This window comes from Hibiscus syriacus, unplaced genomic scaffold (assembly GCF_006381635.1).
Source record: "Hibiscus syriacus cultivar Baekdansim isolate YM2019G1 unplaced genomic scaffold, ASM638163v2 tig00017967_pilon, whole genome shotgun sequence".
NCBI classification, from domain to species: Eukaryota; Viridiplantae; Streptophyta; class Magnoliopsida; order Malvales; family Malvaceae; genus Hibiscus; species Hibiscus syriacus.
In genome coordinates, this window is record NW_024062421.1 from 19,979 (window position 1) to 38,924 (window position 18,946).

General features: G+C 35.2%; 2 protein-coding genes and 1 pseudogene across 3 annotated transcripts; all 3 read right to left on the bottom strand.

Annotated features, from left to right (window-relative positions):
* Nucleotides 1–249: 249 nt before the first annotated feature.
* On the bottom strand, nt 250–2,768 carry LOC120208986 (annotated as a pseudogene).
* Nucleotides 2,769–3,039: 271 nt separating this feature from the next.
* Nucleotides 3,040–12,653, bottom strand: LOC120208983 (NAC transcription factor 47-like). Its single transcript, XM_039208086.1, has 3 exons — nt 12,649–12,653; nt 3,638–3,813; nt 3,040–3,557 (listed from the first exon to the last, which is right to left on the bottom strand). The coding sequence occupies exons 2-3, from the start codon at nt 3,734–3,736 to the stop codon at nt 3,042–3,044; spliced, it is 615 nt and encodes a 204-aa protein (XP_039064017.1). The 5' UTR covers nt 3,737–3,813; nt 12,649–12,653; the 3' UTR covers nt 3,040–3,041.
* LOC120208982 (apyrase 2-like) lies at nt 5,166–13,515 on the bottom strand. 2 transcript variants are annotated; one of them, XR_005524366.1, is made up of 11 exons: nt 13,058–13,515; nt 7,971–8,099; nt 7,838–7,894; nt 7,655–7,747; nt 6,913–7,118; nt 6,604–6,695; nt 6,071–6,285; nt 5,794–5,983; nt 5,570–5,693; nt 5,376–5,465; nt 5,166–5,291 (listed from the first exon to the last, which is right to left on the bottom strand). XR_005524366.1 is itself a non-coding variant. In XM_039208085.1 (10 exons), the coding sequence occupies exons 1-9, from the start codon at nt 13,376–13,378 to the stop codon at nt 5,584–5,586; spliced, it is 1,413 nt and encodes a 470-aa protein (XP_039064016.1). In that variant the 5' UTR covers nt 13,379–13,515; the 3' UTR covers nt 5,366–5,465; nt 5,570–5,583. The 2 variants fall into 2 exon arrangements, 1 of the variants encoding a protein (XP_039064016.1); XM_039208085.1 differs by lacking the exon at nt 5,166–5,291 and having other exon boundaries at nt 5,366–5,465.
* Nucleotides 13,516–18,946: the final 5,431 nt, after the last annotated feature.

Consider the following 18,946-nt stretch of genomic DNA (forward strand, 5'->3'; position numbering starts at 1 on the left):
AAACACAATGTTCATCAACTCGTAGCCCATACCACACTAGTTGCAGTTTCCTCATCAGCTCTGCTCGGTCCATTTCTTTCTCCGACTCTGTCTCCTATGGTTCGATTTCTATATCTGTTATTTCAGTTTCCTTACAACAACAACATTTCTGGTTAGTGAGGCTTTACATTCTGTTAAGAAATTTTCTTTTTTCTTTTTTTGATAAAACACTAAACACAGAGAAAAGGCTTTCATTTTATATAACCATGTGCTATAAGTATATATATGATAGTATGGATTTGATCTTTTACATTAGCTCAACATATTCACAGCTACTTGCTCTTCAATCACCCTTGAACCAAAGCAGGCTGGGATCTAAAAATATAAATCCAAAAGCCTACAACTCTATGGAGGAGACAAGTTGCCTTTCATGGCATTTCAACCCCTACTATGTTGTCCATTTCTAACATGAATGTTGGCCATTCAAGAGATGAACATGAAACTGTGAGGGCAGGGCATTTGAGGTCTGCCAAAATGAAAACCTAACATCATCCCCCAACACCAACCAAGCTTTTCTCCCCACTCTCTTTAGGGTTTAAGGATGTTTTCAATACCGGGTATCTTCCTTTTCAGGAACAGGATTCGGATTGTGTTGGACTGGTTTTGGTTTGTAGGTAAAGGAATGGTCTTTGTTGGCTGCTAATGCCGATAGCTCCTTCTTGTCGATACCTTTTGCCGGCCCAAGGCTGCATCCGTCTGTTGCATACTTGGCCAATGCATCCTTGAACTTTCTGATCTGCGGAATCATACATAAACAAGCCAATTCACAACTATTATGCACCATGCACATTTCATGAATGTGACTCCTCCAAGTAGTAATGCATTTTCAACACTGGAATTCAAGTACCATATATTTGATTGAGCATATCTGATAAAATTTGCATCAGACAGGACAGAGAACACGAGACTAACCGTTGCGTTGGTGCAGCTGAACTGGCATACGCGCCCCTGAGCTCCTCTGTAGAATCGGAAGAAAGACAGCACATGGACATTAAGGGTATAGCACATGGATTTGTGCTCCTCATAATTCACCTGAAGATACTGTAAATCTGGGTTCATCTTTGCCAATTGACAAATCTACCAGATCCCAACATCAGAAATCACAATTAATCCAAATACAAACAGCACAATAATCAAGTCAAATACAAGCAAAACAATTAAAATACATGTAAGTGAACAAATATGCAAAACAAAGTACATGAAACTATGAGTCTACATTTTGTAAACTTGGTAAAAAAAATAGCCCTGCAGTCACGACAATCAATCCAACTAGATGCAGAGAAACAGCTACACAAAACAAAGGATTTACACTATCACAACCTTGGGAAAAAGGGCCCTGCAGCCACCACAGGAGGGGGAGTAGAAATCTACTATAACAAGTTTATCATCAGCATTCAACAGAGTCCACAAGGTCTTGTGCAGATGTCACTTCTTTCTGCTTTCATATTTGGTTGCAGCCCTGTCTCCCACCACTTTGGAGTTTTACCAATAAGCCCACTTTGCATCTGATTCCACTAAACAATACCAGAAGAAAAAGATAAACCAATAAGTTTAAGTTTAGCATCATTTATTTAAGAGCAAAACCCAACTTTTATATAAATATTCAAGGTTTGATCTTTGGCATGTGAAAACTAAGCTAAGAACTATCTTTAGAAGGTTAATAAGAGAAAATGCTAATTACCAAGAATCTCAAGGTTTTCCAATAAAATATCATCAAAAAAAAATTAAGAAGCAATATATACTAATGACATGCTTTCTCTTTAAAAAAGGGGGTGGGGGGAGAAACACAATTTTCGAAGAAAATAAAGATCCAAGATTTGGAAAAGAAACAATAACTTCAATTAAACCAGCCTGTGCTTTAATGGGAATCTGATGAAACCTCCTCTTGTTCAAAATTTCCCTCTCCAAATAGACCATTCTTTGCGCATTAAAATCACACCTCAAAGCCATAGATTTTATCTTCAAGGAAGTAAATCTGTTTCGGTTGCAACAAAACCCAGGAATTCTCTTAGAATACAAGGAACCTCCACCTTCTTGATTCTTCTTCTGGCTATAGTCAAAAGCTGAAAAAAGATTTGGTTTCACCAAAACCATTGCCACTGTTTAATTTTTTCTATTGTTTTCCCTTTCTTCCCTACAACCAAAACCCAGATTGAGAATTGAACCCTGCCCCTTAAACTACACAAGAAAAATTAAAATTAGATATAAAAAAAGAGTTTTTTTGCTGTGTCTATGTATGTTTTTTTCTTTAAAAGTGGTTGCCTTTTTCTTTGATTATATTGGCTTTGCATTTTCTGTTTTTTCCCACAATCAACAACACTTTGCCAGATTTTTTCTTGGTTATTTTAAGCTCAAACGGTTGACTTTAACCGTTCATCTGTTTTATCCCGACTTGAATCTAACCGTTTATGTTCTTTAGTAATTGGAGAAGTGTTGGCCGGTTTTCATGCTGGTCTGGAGATGCATGTAATTAGCCAATTTTTCACACGTGGTATTGTACAGAAGATTTTGCAAAATTAAATGGAGTTTCACTAGTGCATCCATCAATCATTCCGCTCCATGAAACAATATTCCTATCAAGCATCTATTCGAACATGAAAACGTGCAAACTTAATCTCTCCTTGCTTAGCCGAGCCAGTGATCATCACATTCCAAGTAACATGATTCTTCTCAGGCATTTCGTCGAACACTTTCTTACACTCAACGAAACCCTCACTTTCTGCATACATATTAACCTACACAGTTTGCATATAGAGAGGAGACTCAAAACCCAATTTTATTTCAACCCCATGAAATGTTTGCCTAAAGCTAAGTTACTTAAACTAGCACAAGCTTTGATAAGGAAAGCATAAATAAACCTATCAAATTTGAAGTAAAGGTAGAGTGAGAGTGAACTCGAATTTTCTACAAAAAATTTGTTACATTTTCAAATATTTTAATTTGAATATTTCAATTTTTTCCAACACAAAAATCACTCATGTTTAATCATTACCATCAATATTCTATCCATGAAATTGAAAATGATGATTTAGAAGTAAGCTGTGGTTCAAAAATGAATGGTTTAGTAAGTTGTATTGAGTCGTATTAGATTGGCTGGTGCTCTTAGTGTGACTGCAAGAACCGATATGTTTCTTTGACGGCTCCAAGTAATCCTCATCAATAATTGAATATTGGCGCTCGATTTTGTTTTCCATGCTTGGGACCGAAGAGTTCAACCTGCTGCTGTCGCTGCTGACCGGGATATGTCCAGTTGTGTTGCACTGGTTATCTGCAAGGAAACTACTAAGCATCGAGTAGTCCATGGAATCTAACAGATTGGAGAAAGAAGATGATTTCTGGGGTTGAAGGCTAAGAATGTTATCGTTGCTGGTTGAAGGGCTTCTCAGGGCTGGTAAAAGGGCATCTTGAATGAACTGTTCAGCTTCATCTTCCTCTGGAACTTGGTCATTTACAGCTGCTGGTGTTGAAGTTAAGGCATGGGATTTATTGTATATGCGGCAAAGAACCCAATCATCCAACTAAAAAAATCAAATATTTCAACGAGAATGAAGAATCAAACATTATTTAAGATGAAATGATTGGAGAAGAGGGCTCTTACCCTCATGGAACAATCTTTGGACTTCAATGATGTATTGTTGTGGTTGGATTTAGGGCTGTGTGAAAGGCGATATTCATGCATGATCCAGTTGGTCTTCATCCCTTTTGGAGGCCTTCCATTGTAGAACACCAAAGCTTTCTTTACACCAACATTCGAATGCACTCCATCCCTTCCAGCTACAGCTATAAGCTTCTGTCCCAGTTGCTTTCCAATACCCAGATCCGGCTGCCCTGTTTGGCCTTGCACCATTCGGGTACTTTCTGTCTCTGGGGCTGAAAAAGTAAAAAAGTACCATTCTTTCTCACCAAACACAGCCTTATCTGATGAACCAAAAGAAAAACAAACATTAAAACAAGCTTAAAAATGATTCCTTGGATGATAACAATGAAAAGGGCTGTAAAAGGAAGGCGACCTGGAAGTCCCAGGGATCGAACTTGTAAATATCGACATGGGCGATTATCGAAAGGAGGAAAGGTGAGGAAGTGAGTTCTTCATTAGATAATGAAGTATGAGGCTATGAGCTCTTCATTCTTGTCTTTTTGTTAAATCCTATTCTTTGCCACGTCTCCTTTATTTTGGATTTATCTGATAGTCTTAATACATCATTATTTTTTAATTAATGTTTAATCATATAATCTTATACCAAATCTAAAGTTAATTATTATTATTATTATTATTATTATTTTTCTTAGTGACATGTCAGCATGATCCTGATCAAGCTTGACTAGTGATTTAAGCCTCACTTCTATTAGTGATATACAAATCATTATGAGAATGTTCATTTTTTTCTTTTAAAGATCCAGATTCATTACTTGTATTCGGATGCATGTACAATTTTTATGAATATGAAGATGAAACGACTTACAAAATAACATATACATATATCTAACATTCATCTGTATTTGAATAACATAATCACATGCCATTATCTCATGCCTCTCGGTTATTAGTATCTAAAATAGAAGCTTTTAGTGATACGAAATTATCATAAATGTGCCCAGCATGTGTAATTCAATCTCTTTCAAAGTTTTTTTTTGGAGTTCTAAGATCATATTTCACATATGAACAACGTAGTGATGTGTGCTGCTTTATGCACACTCTTGTTCACATTCAGTAGTTAGTTAAATTTATGGGATATTGGAATTGAGAAGGGCAAGAATGAAAGAGAAGTTTACTTGCTTTGAAATGAAAGAATGTGGGGGCAACTAGCCATTGAGAACTTAATTGCACGACCAAACTGAAAAGCTAGTGATTATTATACCAACTTGATCTCAATAGGCAGCTTTAGATATTGATTCCAAATCAAATAATGACTCGCCTGTTTCATGGATTATGTCCATAGTTTCCTTCACATCCTGGGTAATACCATGGCTTATTGGCTTAAACTAATTCCATTTACACTATTGCCATCAAAATCACCACCATCTTCTCCATCGTTAGAATTATTATAACCATTTTCATCAAAACTTTCAACCTTTGATTCTCTTGGGAAATCAATATTTGAAGTACCAAAGGGAGATAATTGAAATGAGAAGGGCTTGGTGATCGCCATTTAACTTTTTCGGTGTCCCGACTGTTTTAAAGACGAGATTTTGATATTGGAATAGTTTTAGATGCACAATGGAAATGAACGCACACACTCTATGTTGGTAATCTGTTACAAGGTAAAATGAACTAATTCAATTAAATCTCACAAAAAATTATAAAAATCAGGGAAACTAATAAAAATGTATATTACCAATGAAGAAGATTAAATGAAACTTTTGTATTCGATTATTCCCCACCAAAGAATCCGATCTAGGATACGAACGTGCAATGGTGCTTCGTTCTGCATATTTATCGACAGTGTATTCGATTAGGAAATGATGATGCTTTAAGAACCAGAAGTCATGTAAATTTCTAGCGACTAATTTAAAAGCTGATGATGCTGACCTGGAATTTTTACTTCATGACGATACAGCTTCAATGGCACTACCTAGGGGCCAGGCGGCTTCGACAAAGGAATTCCGGTATTTCACTTTCTTCACCAATGTAATATCTTGGTAGGGATCAAGTCCTGTCCGAGAAAAAGATAGGATGGATTAATGAGAATCCTAAGATACCTACGAAGTACTAAGTTCCATAACTTGAATTTGATGCCAAAAGTATAGGCTTACCAAATCCATCGACAAGTAGGGTGTACTCGTAAACCAGATCCATGCATATATATGGCAGGTTATTCTCGCCCGAATCTTTATATGTTGTTTTAGCATCTGCATACTTGGTTTGACAAGCACGTTTAGCCGCGTCTGCAAACGAATGAGGCTGAACTTTTGCAACAGGATCACTAGCTTTAATAAAACCGGCCTGTATTCGTAAACAAATTAGTTAGAATGGCTAATCAGTTTGTTCTGTAGTTTGTTTCAAGCAATACAATTCTCAATCGTGCAATACCTCAGCAGCCCTATCAAAGAAAAATGAAGCAACAAACAGATTCTTCTGTCCATCTCCACCTCCGCCGTTCCATATGCCACCAAATGTGCACTTCATATGCGTGCATGAATCATTTACTTTAAGAGCCTTGAGAGTTACCCTCCTGCATTCTTCCATACTTGAACCGGATGACGGTGCTGATGCTTTATAATCTTCTCCTCCATATTGATAAGTACCTTAGAAAGATGAAAAGCTCAATATGTTAAGTACTCAAATGGAAAATATTCTATCGAACAAAGAAAGAAGGATGTTATGACTACTCGGAGTATTCCATTATTCAGAGCATTCAAAGTTTTTTTGGAACAGACAGATGAACTACAATTTTGAGTAGAGATCTCATCGCCTAGCTAATTGCCGAAGATTACATTATCAGTGATCAGAGCACTAAATTTTGGTTATTGAATTCGTATATCATGTTCGCCATATGCAGCCGAAATAATTAAAAGAATGCATTTTGTAGAGTTAGAGCTGTGATCAAACAAATTCAAACATACCATCAAAACCCTCCAAGATACAAGGGTTCCCAGAATCTTCAAAGACCTTCAAAATTTCTGCTCGAGCTGCCAATAAGCCATAGTGCAAATAGCTGCTCACGTAAAAGCAAGAAGTATATAAGTAAAACATATAATATAGATCTCAGATTAAATATGATCTCATGGCTCATAAGACTACAGAATTATATGACCGAGTAAAATAATAAAATTGACCACTAAAGGAAATACAATCCATTATTTCAAATCACTAATAGAATCCTAATTTGTCCTATCAAAAAAAAAAATCCTAATTTGTCAAAATGAGGGCACCTGTGAACATAAAGGTGATATTTCGATCCCTTCAGATACATTTCATTTACATAACTGTCCTGGCCAGCTGGTAAACTAGGAGCCCTTGAAGCAGCATTCTCAGAGATGGCATATGCCATTTGAACAGATCCACCACCAAGATCAACTATGCCAACTGTGTCCCGATATGTCCTTCCCAAATTCCCTAATAGGTAATTTATAGTCACCTACAAAAGAATATGGCAGTTAAGAAAGTCAAAATTAGGCCCATTGGCCCAATCAGTAGGAGAAATCCCAATGGATCCTGATTTCTGACAGCATGTAAATACTTTATTCTAGTTTCCCTTTGTTCCCCCTCAGGCTCAAGCACTTATCATGAAATCATCTTGATAAGACCAATCATGGAATCATGATGATCAGAAATAAGGTTAAAATATAAAATATCAAGCAGTCCTTGTACTATACTAAAAAGTGCAGTTTAATCTATATACTATAGAACTGAGTACATCAATCTCTTATATGTTTGATATTGAAGAAAATAAGTGAAATCAGTAATAATGTTAATGGAAAACCATCCGAAAGATATAAGTTTTGTCAGATTTCAACTAATGTTTGATATTTAAGTTTTGCCAGTTATAAAATACAAGGACAGAATAGCACTTTTGACTATAATGTAGAGATTGCCAACATACTTTAACCCCGGTTATAGTAATAAAAAAAAAAAGAAATGTATAGAAGTACAAGAAGATTTAGCATATCATACCCACTCATAAGAACCTTCTTGAGAGCCATCCAAAATTTTAACCCCGTTTTCCTCGGATTTCAAGGTGCTTCGACTTTTCAAAAGTTCCCTAACCTAAATATATATTTTTAAGATTGCATCAGGTCGGGGAAAAGGCAAAGTAAATGCTGTCAATAACCAACAATCATATGGAAAACTAATTACTGATTGCAAAATTTTATCAGATGCGTCGCCTCCTAATGCCCTCAGACCGGCAGTTGCCTACACAAATTTGAATTCCAAGTTTTTCAGCAAATTAAGAGACTTAGAATGCAAAATACATGTATGCGGTACATACCCCAACTCTGACAGGGGTCTTTGATCGCAGATCCATTGGCACAACACTTTCTGCCTTGTCAAGAAGAGAACTTAATGAATTTGCCGCAGCCTGTGGATCATTTGCATGGTAGCTCAAACCTGGTTTGAGCTAGAGCAAAACAAACCACATTAAACTAATTAATACTTGGAAAACTGCATAAAATTGAAGAAAATGTTTCTTCCACGGCACATAAATAAACGGCAAATTGAAGACGAGCATACAATTGATGTTTGAAACTTCTCTTTTAAGTTAAAACCCTACTTTAAATATGGGCCAAATTATGTCATAATTCACAAATATCAAATAAAGGTCATTAACATAATCTTTATTACCTTTATTTCGCAACGAAAAAGAAAGAAGAGAGAGCAAAAAATAGACATGAAAAAAAAAACCAAGCTTATAGCGTTGAATTGTTAAATAAACCATATTCTTAATTTTGAAGTTCTCATCCAAATTTCAGATTGTTATGTATGGCTCATAAAAAGTCTCGTTGTGGGGTTACGAATTATGTGGGTTGGGGGTGTGGGGGCGCAGCCCCCGCGGTACGGTACAGGGTTGATTTTGTAATTATGTACCAGGGTTTTCTATTATAAATAGAGATGTAACCTAGACCTAAAAAGATCATTGAATAAAACTTCTAGCGCCGCCTAGGCACCGAGGACGTAAGCACATTGCCGAACCTCGTAAAATTCTCGTGTTCTTTCGTTTTCTTTACCCGTTTTCGTCAACAATTGGTATCAGATGTCAGGAGCAAAATTCGAAGTCGCGAAATTCGATGGTCAGGGTAACTTCGGATTATGGCAAACGAGGGTGAAGGATCTATTGGCGCAGCAAGGGATCTTGAAGGCTTTGCGACCTACAAAGCCGGCGTCGATGGATGAGGAAGATTGGGAAGAATTGCAGCAGCGAGCGGCAGGAACCATACGATTATGCTTGGCGGACGAGGTCATGTATCACGTCATGCATCTATCGTCTCCAGACGAAATTTGGAGGAAGTTGGAAAGTCAGTTTATGTCCAAATCCTTAACGACAAAACTGTATCTGAAGCAGCGGCTGTATGGGCTGAAGATGCAGGACGATCACGATTTGGCGCAACACGTGAATGTCTTCAATCAAATCGTTTCTGATCTGGCTCGGCTTGATGTGAAAATTGAGGATGAAGACAGAGCGATGATTCTGTTGTGTTCGTTGCCTTCCTCTTACGAACACATGGTGACTACTCTTACATATGGGAAAGAGACTATCAACGTTGAGGAGATTACTGCAGCCTTGTTGGCTCACAACCAGCGGAAGCAGAATGCAGGGGAAAGCTCTCAAGCCGATAGCTTATATGTCAAGGGTAATCGAGATCGTGGACGGAAGCCAGAGAAGGCAGGGTCCGGGAAGCGGAATTCCAGATCCAAATCCAGGGATAAGAAGACGATTCACTGTTACAAGTGCAAGGAGGCGGGACATATGAAGCGAGACTGTCCGAAGTTGAAAAAGCAGACCGATGAGAAGCGTGATGGCTCATCCAAGTCTGTGAACGTGGTCGAGGATGATACTTCTGATTGCAGTGAGGGTGATATGCTTTCTATTTCAACGACACAATTGACGGATGCTTGGATTCTTGATTCTGGATGTTCTTATCACATCACGCCAAATAGGGAATGGTTTTCGACATACAGGCCGATTAATTCTGGTTCGGTTTATTTGGGTGATGATCGATGTTGCAATATTGTTGGTATTGGTGATGTCAGAATTAAGATGCACGATGGCTCCGTTCGGACGTTGAGTGGTGTTCGACATATCCCAGACTTGAAGAAGAATTTGATTTCCTTGGGCACTTTGCACAAGAATGGTTTTATCCCTAAGGCTGACGAGGATAGGGAAACCATTCGGATTGTTAAAGGAGCATTGACTGTGATGAAAGGCAAGATGACTGCAGGGAATATCTACAGATTGTTAGGGAGTACGTTGCAGGTGGAGTTCACTCTGTTGAGTCCTGTGATGATACGACAAAATTGTGGCATATGCGCCTTGCTCATCTTAGTGAACGTGGTATGGCAGAATTACACAAGAGAAACTTGTTGCATGGTGTCAAAAGCTGTAAGCTCGATTTTGCAAGTATTGTGTTCTTGGTAAACAGACTAAAGTCCGTTTCAAGACTACGAAGCACACAACTCAAGGGATTCTTGATTATGTGCATTCTGATGTATGGGGGCCTTCCACGACATCGTCTTTGGGTGGATCTAGGTACTATGTTACTTTTATTGATGATTTTTCACGGAAAGTTTGGGTGTATTTTTTGAAACAGAAATCTGAAGTTTTTGAGAAGTTCAAGCTGTGGAAAGCTGAGGTAGAAAACCAAACAGGACGAAAAATCAAGTGTTTGCGGTCTGACAATGGTACGGAGTACACAGATTCACAGTTCCTACAATTCTGTAAGGAGCATGGGATTCAGAGGCATTTTACAGTGCGCAAGACACCACAACAGAATGGTGTTGCGGAACGAATGAACAGGTCGTTGAATGAAAGAGCCAGATGTTTGCGGTTGAATGCGGGGCTTCCCAAACACTTCTGGGCTGAGGCTGTTAACATGGCGTGTTACCTTATCAACAGATCGCCAAGGGCATCGCTGGCTGGGAAAGTTGCAGAAGAGGTATGGACTGGTCATGATGTTAGTTTGATAACTTACGGATTTTTGGTTGTCCTGCTTATGTGCATGTACCTGCTGATGAGAGATCCAAACTTGATGCAAAATCGAAGGAGTGTATTTTTCTGGGTTACAAGAAAGGTGTCAAAGGATTCATGTTCTGGGATCCAGTTGCGAAGAAAGTTGTGATTAGTAGAGATGTCGTTTTTGATGAACAGTCTATGTTGCAGCAGAAGCAAGACACGACAGTGGTAGATTTCGAGCAGTTTCCAGTTGAGAAACCAGAAACTTCTCAACCGACTTCTGGTGGTTCCACTACGGATGATTTGCAGGATTATAGTCTCGCAGAGACAGGGTGAGACGGACGAATATAAAGCCTCCGAACAGATTGGGTTTTGAAGACTTGGTATCTTTTGCATTACTGTTAGCAGTGATGATCCAGTTACTTTTCATGATGCCGTTACTAGTCAGGAAAACGACAAGTGGATGGCAGCCATGGTTGAGGAGATGGAGTCTTTGAATCACAATCGCACATGGGAGTTAGTTTCCCTTCCTGAGGGTAAGAAGCTGATTGGTTGCAAATGGGTGTATAAGAAGAAACCAGCAGTAACAGAAAAAGAGGGGGAGAAGTTCAAGGCTCGTTTGGTAGCGAAGGGTTTTTCACAGCAGAAAGGAGTTGATTATGATGAAATCTTTTCTCCTGTGGTCAGGCACACTTCAATCCGAGCAGTACTTGCATTGGTGGCTAGTTGGGATTTGCATTTAGAGCAGATGGATGTTAAAACTGTTTTTTTGCATGGTGATTTAGAGGAGCAGATCTACATGCGGCAACCTGAAGGTTTCACTCACCTGGAAACGAACATTTAGTTTGCAGATTGAAGAAATCTTTGTACGGGTTAAAACAGTCTCCGAGACAGTGGTATAAACGGTTTGACTCTTATATGATCAAGATTGGCTACAACCGATGTGAGTATGATTGTTGTGTCTATGTTAAGAGCCTTGATGATGGTTCTTTTATTTTTCTATTACTGTATGTTGATGATATGTTGATTGCTGCGAAGAACATGGATGATGTTATCGGTTTGAAAACTTTATTGAGTCAGGAATTTGATATGAAAGATTTAGGTGCTGCAAAGAAAATTATTGGAATGGAAATTTGCAGGGACAGAGACTCAAGGAAACTGCGGCTATCTCAACGGGGTTATGTTGAGAAAATGCTAGAAAGGTTTGCGATGAGCAGCGCAAAACCAGTTAGCACTCCATTGGCGAATCACTTTAAGCTCTCATCAGAACAGTGCCCCAAGACAGATAAGGAAGCTGAAGATATGGCAAAGGTTCCGTATTCTAATGCTGTTGGCTGCTTGATGTATGCGATGGTATGTACTCGTCCTGATTTAGCTCATGCTGTTAGTCAAGTTTGTAAGTACATGTCTAAACCTGGTAAGCAACATTGGGAAGCAGTCAAGTGGATCTTTCGGTACTTAAAGGGTACTGTGGGACATGGAATTGTTTTTGGGAGTCAGCGGGATAACCCTTTGGTTGTAGGATATGTGGATTCAGATTATGCAGGTGACTTGGATAATAGAAGATCTACGACAGGGTATGTGTTTACTCTTGGTGGAGGGCCTATTTGCTGGAAGTCTACTGTTCAATCTGTCGTGGCACTATCTACAACTGAAGCTGAATACATGGCAGCGGCTGAAGCTGCAAAAGAAGCTTTATGGCTTACTGGTTTAGTGAAGGAGTTGGGTGTTCAACAAGGTGGAGTTCAGTTGCTTTGTGATAATCAAAGTGCTATTCACTTGGCTAAGAATCAGGTGTATCGTGCTAGAACTAAACATATTGATGTAAGGTTCCACAAGATCAGAGAGTTGGTTGCATCTGGAGAGGTTTTGTTTCAGAAGGTACATACTGATGAGAATGCCGCTGATATGTTCACCAAGCCAGTTACGACAGACAAGTTCAAGCATTGCTTGGACTTGTTGAATGTTTCGAGTTGTTAAAGAAGCAAGGTAACCCAACCCACATTGAAGTTTCCAAGGGGCAGGATATTCGCCAAGGTGGAGATTTGTTATGTATGACTCATAAAAAGTCTCGTTGTGGGGTTACGAATTATGTGGGTTGGGGGTGTGGGGGCGCAGCCCCGCGGTACGGTACAGGGTTGATTTTGTAATTATGTACCAGGGTTTTCTATTATAAATAGAGATGTAACCTAGACCTAAAAAGATCATTGAATAAAACTTCTAGCGCCGCCTAGGCACCGAGGACGTAAGCACATTGCCGAACCTCGTAAAATTCTCGTGTTCTTTCGTTTTCTTTACCCGTTTTCGTCAACACAGATTGACATCCACAACTACATCAACGACAAAGCTAAATTCCAAGAAAACATAACTCTGTCTAAAAATTTACTAGCTAGGGAAAAAGAAATTACCTGCTCAAAAAGCTCTAAATCAGAACCAATTGGAACAAGATCCAAATTGTGATCAAAACAGTAAACATGAACCCGACTTCCGGAACTCCCCGCATCAAAAATCACAGCATAATTCCTATTTCCTCTGGAATTCGCCCCTACTCTCTTGCTATTTAACTCGATCTCCTCCAGCACGGTCGCATCAGACGCAGATTTACCCGGCAGGACGTATAACACGAAAGTTATAAGCACGATAGGGATGGAGATGACCAGCAAAACGCCTCGGTGCTTATGGATCTTGTCGAAGATGGACCCATGCCTGGGCATTGGACGCTTGATCATCTTCTCGGGGTGATTGTCGGTTCCATTTCCGTTCGGAGATAATAGGGCTCCGTTCGACCCGGACTCGAGGAGTTCGGCTGAGGATGGCGTTCGGTACCGGATCTGGAAGTTGCCAGTTGGAGCCGGTAATGGCTCCAGATCCTCCAGATTTCTGAACTTCGGTATTTTCGAATTTATATGAAATTTAACCTTGAATCAAAATACAAAAAAAATATATTGTAAAAAGAAAATGTGATGTGATTTTCAAAGCATTGGGATTGAAAAGGAATATGAGGAGAGAAAGAGCAAATGTAGTGGGAGCGATTTTGGGAGGAAAGAAGGGATGGGATATTTATTGAATTTTTTTCTTTTATCTTATATTTTTTGGGTAAATTTTATCACCACTCAACTATTTAACATTTTTACTTTTTCTATGAATCTTTCAATTTTGTCAATATAACTATTTATTTTATTCAATCAGACCACTAACCTTTAAAATTTAACAGGAATTGTGATGTTGTAGTTAAAACGTTTGATATAATTACACATCCAGTCATTGATACTTATAATTACACATCCAGTCATTGATACTTACATATTATATTAATTTGGTCCTAATTTTAATAAGTTAAAATAAATTTTATCATCAAATCAGATTAATGGGTTGTTTGTTTACTGTTGAATGGAACCATTCAACATTCAACGTGTTTGATTTTCACCTCTAAATGAAGACTATGTTGAATGAAACTGTAAAACATTACTGAATGATTCAGCATTAAAGTACATTCTGAATCATTAAGCACTCGATATTTTACCATAATATCAATTTTTTCACATGTTGTCTTATTAAACAATCATATCTTATAATATAATAAATTATTATGAAGGTAAAAATAAAAATATTCACAATTCCGATTGTACATTCAGAACAATTATCAAACAACATGTCACATTCAGAGCCAATTCATACAGAGCTTTTGAATCATTCAGCGCTTAATCATTTTATTTTATCAAACAGCTCACAAGTCACATGTCATCATCTAATTGGATGATTAATTATATTCTAATTTATTTTTAATTCAATATAGTTTCCCCCAATCACAGGGTGACACATATCACACTAAGGTGGAAATAAAATGAAGCACGAACAAGTGCTTGCTGGGGATTCGAACCTGACAACCTTTGAAATTAAGGGCCTGCTCAATCGCTGAGCGTATATATTATGTATCAATGTGTAAATTCTTAATATTCCATATATTTAAATTTAAATTTACATATTAAATTAAATTCACATCTTAACATTAAAAAAATATTTTATTTTTATCTTAACTTATTAAATATATTTTATTTTTATTTTATTTAAAAAAATATATTTTACTCTTATTTTAACTTAAAAAATATGTCTTATTCTTATATTAACTTTAAAAAATATATCTTATTCTTATATTAACTTAAAAATATATTTTTATATTGACTTTTAAAAATATATCTTAAATTAAAATAAAAGTAAAATATATTTCATAAGTTAAGATAAAATAAAATATTTTTTTGAGCTAAAATAAGATTAAAAAATATTTTTAAGACTAAAATAATATTAAAAAATATTTTTAAGTTAGAATAAGACTAAAATATTTTTTAAGTTAAAATAAAATAAAATATATTTAATAATTAAAGATAAAAATAAAATATATTCAATAAGTTAATATAAAAATAAAATATATTTTTAATGTTAATATGTGAATTTAAATTAAAATATATAGAATATTAAGAATTTACATGTTGATACATAATATATATCATATTTTGTCTGCTTTAGACTAATATTGCATCTTAGCTCAGCGGTTGAGCAGGCTCCTTGGTTTCTAAGGTTGTCAGGGTACTTGATGTGTGTTTTATTTTATTTCCACCTCAAGGTTACATGTGTCATCTTGTGATTGGGAGAAATATATTAAATTAAAAAAAATAAAATAAAATATTTTAATTTATTAAAATTAAGATCAAATTAATATAATATGTAAGTATCAATGACTGGATGTGTAAATATACCAAAAGTTTTAACTGTCACATCAACATTTTGGTTAAATTTTAACAGTTAGTGGTCTGATTGAATATAATTAAATAATTATGTGGTCTGCTTAATTAAAATGAAAGATTAATGACAAAAGTAAAAGGACTAAATAATTGAGTGATGAATGATATAATTTACTTTTTTTTACATCTTCTTTCTTATATTTAACTGTACATAAAGTGGAGGAATTTTACCTTTTTTTTAGAAATTGAAATTAAGAAGTATTTCTCAGTATTATTCTTAATACCAAATTATTTTTTTTCTATTTTTAATCATTGAATTATTTTTATCAAAATATCATCAAATTATTTCTTTTATCTTAATTCTTTATTATTAGAATCTGCAATGTGATAAAATAATCTTTTGTTTTTGTTTTTAATAAGTTTATTTTACGAATTAAGTAGTGATATATTGTATTCAAATTTCTTGAGAAAGGGAGCTAATATTAAATCACTATGTTAATTAAGGGTGTATTTGAAATGTTCAAAAGTTTAGAAATTAATTTAGATTGTGAGTCATACATAGTTTAAGAATAAAATTGAAATATTTAAAGTTTTATTAGTTTATTAACAAGTATACACTATAAATGCGATTATTTAAACTTGAATATTTTAGAAAAATAACATTATTTTTATCCCTAAGTCCATTTAATGAGTTTAATATTTGTTGATTAAAAATCTATATTCAAAGAAAATAGTTAAATATCATAAAATTTGTAGTAGAAAATGAGGATCGATTAGATCTGCACAATATTGGCTACCAATCATACAAAATGCAGAAAAAAAATGTTAAATATATATGTATGATAATTGAATATATTCTTCAATATCATACAAATTATTTTTTATCAGTTTAATATAAAAATAAGTGTTCAAACTATACATTTTCTTGTTTAGATATTTAAATTATATTTAGATCAATTCAAATGCTTACTTTTTTTAATGTTATATTTTTAAGTGTCTAAACTGTCACAATCACTAAATTCAACTGTTAAATGATAATATCCACTTTATAAAATTTTAAAATGATTTGTTATTTGCAATGCATTATTTGTCTCAAAATAACATAATCTTGATTCTCGACGTACCAACACCACATGAATTTACAAGTAAACAAATTTATTGCAAGTATAAGATAATGTATAGTTGAGAATAGGACAAAGAAAATAAGATAAATTACGTGTTTAGTATCTAAACTATAAGATTTAGTCTATTTTAGTACTTAAAATTTCAATTTTTTCAAACACAATATATAAAATTTAGTTTTTATTTCATTTTAGTACACAATCGTTAAAAACTTAGTTTTTGTTTTATTTTAGCACATCGTTAACGTTAAGTTTTGAAAAGATTGAAAGTTTAGGTATAAAAACACACCAAAAATGATAGTTTAGGTACTACACACGTTACGTTTTAACGACGATGTACTAAAATGAAATAAAAACCAAACGTTATGTATGATTTTAAAAAAAAAATAAAAACTTTAGATACTAAAATGGACTAAAAATGATAGTTTAAGTACTAAATGCGTAATTTACCCAAGAAAATATAAAGCTAGGATGTAAACCGTTAAAATATCACATAATTTTACCAACGACCATTTGATATAGTGAGATGAGGTGTTAAATCCCTTAAACAATGTCACAGATTTAAATTCTGATGATTGTGAATAGAGTAAACTGGGTTAGGAGGGCGACCATTGTTTCTTCAGTGCCCAATCCGAATTAGTATAAATGAAAATATGACGATTTTGAAAGGAGTAAACTAGCTTAGAAAGAGCTAACTTGATATTATAGAATTTTAGGGACGAAATCAACCTAGTATAAATGAAAATATGGAAATTTACCCATTTGAAGCGGACAAAGAAAGAAAATAAAGGGGGTAAAAACTAAAACAACAAGCATCTAAAATATAGCCGTTGGAACATCGGAGCTTAGATCTAAAATATAGCCGTTGAAATATTGGAGAATAAGAGATTCAAAGGTTAGTGCAGTTTAAGTGCTATCTGTCAGTTCGCAATCAAACTCAAACAGCTGAGATCTCAGATTTCATTTCCATTTTTCACCTTCATTTTAATTCTTGAATGTCTGATTAGATCCGTTTGTAATTGAAACCTTTTAATAGGATTTCGATCCTGAAATCCAATCAATTTTACGTAAGTTCATATTTTATATTCTCGATAATTTTCAAGAGCCTTCGAAAAATATTTTGGATCCTCTCGTGTGTTTCCTATTGACATAAATGTTTTCTATGATTTATATAAAGTACGGTTTCTGATATATGATTTATGATTTTTGACACAAGGTACAATTAACTCCTGATTTATGATATTATTGTCTGCTATCTGATCTGTTTTATTGGGGTTTAAGTGTTGTGTCTGGAGTCTCAAAGGTTCAGCTAGTTGGTAAATCTTTTATGTTATGATCGTTCATATTGGACTCCTAGATCCTAGGGTTATAGGGTAAGTCTTTATGGATGCCTGTTTTGGGTACTGCATTTGGTGTACGGTTGGAGGTAAACTCTGTATTTTAAATAAAAACCCAACTTCTTATTTATGTTTTCTGATATTATTGGCTCTATCTGAAACTGTTTTATTAGGGTATTGATTGGGTAAGATTCTGGAGTCTATGAGGTTCAACCAGTTGATAAATTCTTTATGTTCTAATCATTCATATTGGACTGGTAGATCTTAGAGGTCTAAGGTAAGTCCTTATGGATGATGTCCTGGGAAATTTCACATAGAGTATTTGGATGTAGGGTACTACAGTGATTTTAAAAAACGTGTTTTACTGAAATAACTACTATTGTTTTTAAACCATGATTACATTTTATTCTGGTTTTGAGAGAACATATTAGACGTCTGCTTCAATCTTCTAAACCTGATCTTCTGAACGTTTAACTATAAGCTTCTTGTCTGTTACCTGGAAAAAAAATCAGTGGAACCTCAGTTCATCTCAAAAACCTATAGATGTATGAATCAATAAGAAAATTTTTATGCTTGTCGTTTATCTGGTTGTCCTTCAACATCATTTGGTAGTTCTATATTATTGAGCTTCCCAAAGCTCACTATTTTACTTACCATTTCAGGTTAACGAGTAGATCATGTACAGTTATACCTGTAAAATTAGGAGGTATGTAGGTCACATTTGATTTTTATATTGAGTCTGGAACTTGTATGACTTTAATTATGTTTGTAATATATGAATGTTTTTCTGAACTTGTATTTTATTTATAAATTATTTTATGATTTTACATGTTTTAACAAAAAAATAATTTTTCATAGATTTTTTCTGTAGGTCGCTCTAGTGACCTTAATGTGACACATCAGATCAGATCGAGTCACTCGTATTGGTCTGAGGGTGTTACATAGATGATATGGGTAAAATGACAAATAAGGGTATGATACATTAGTTGTTAAGTAATATATGTTTTATAATACTTTAGTCTTTATTAAGGTGAAATTACTTGGATAAAATGCTTTCGACAATGAATTAAAAATTCCTTAAGAAAATTAGTGAATGTTTT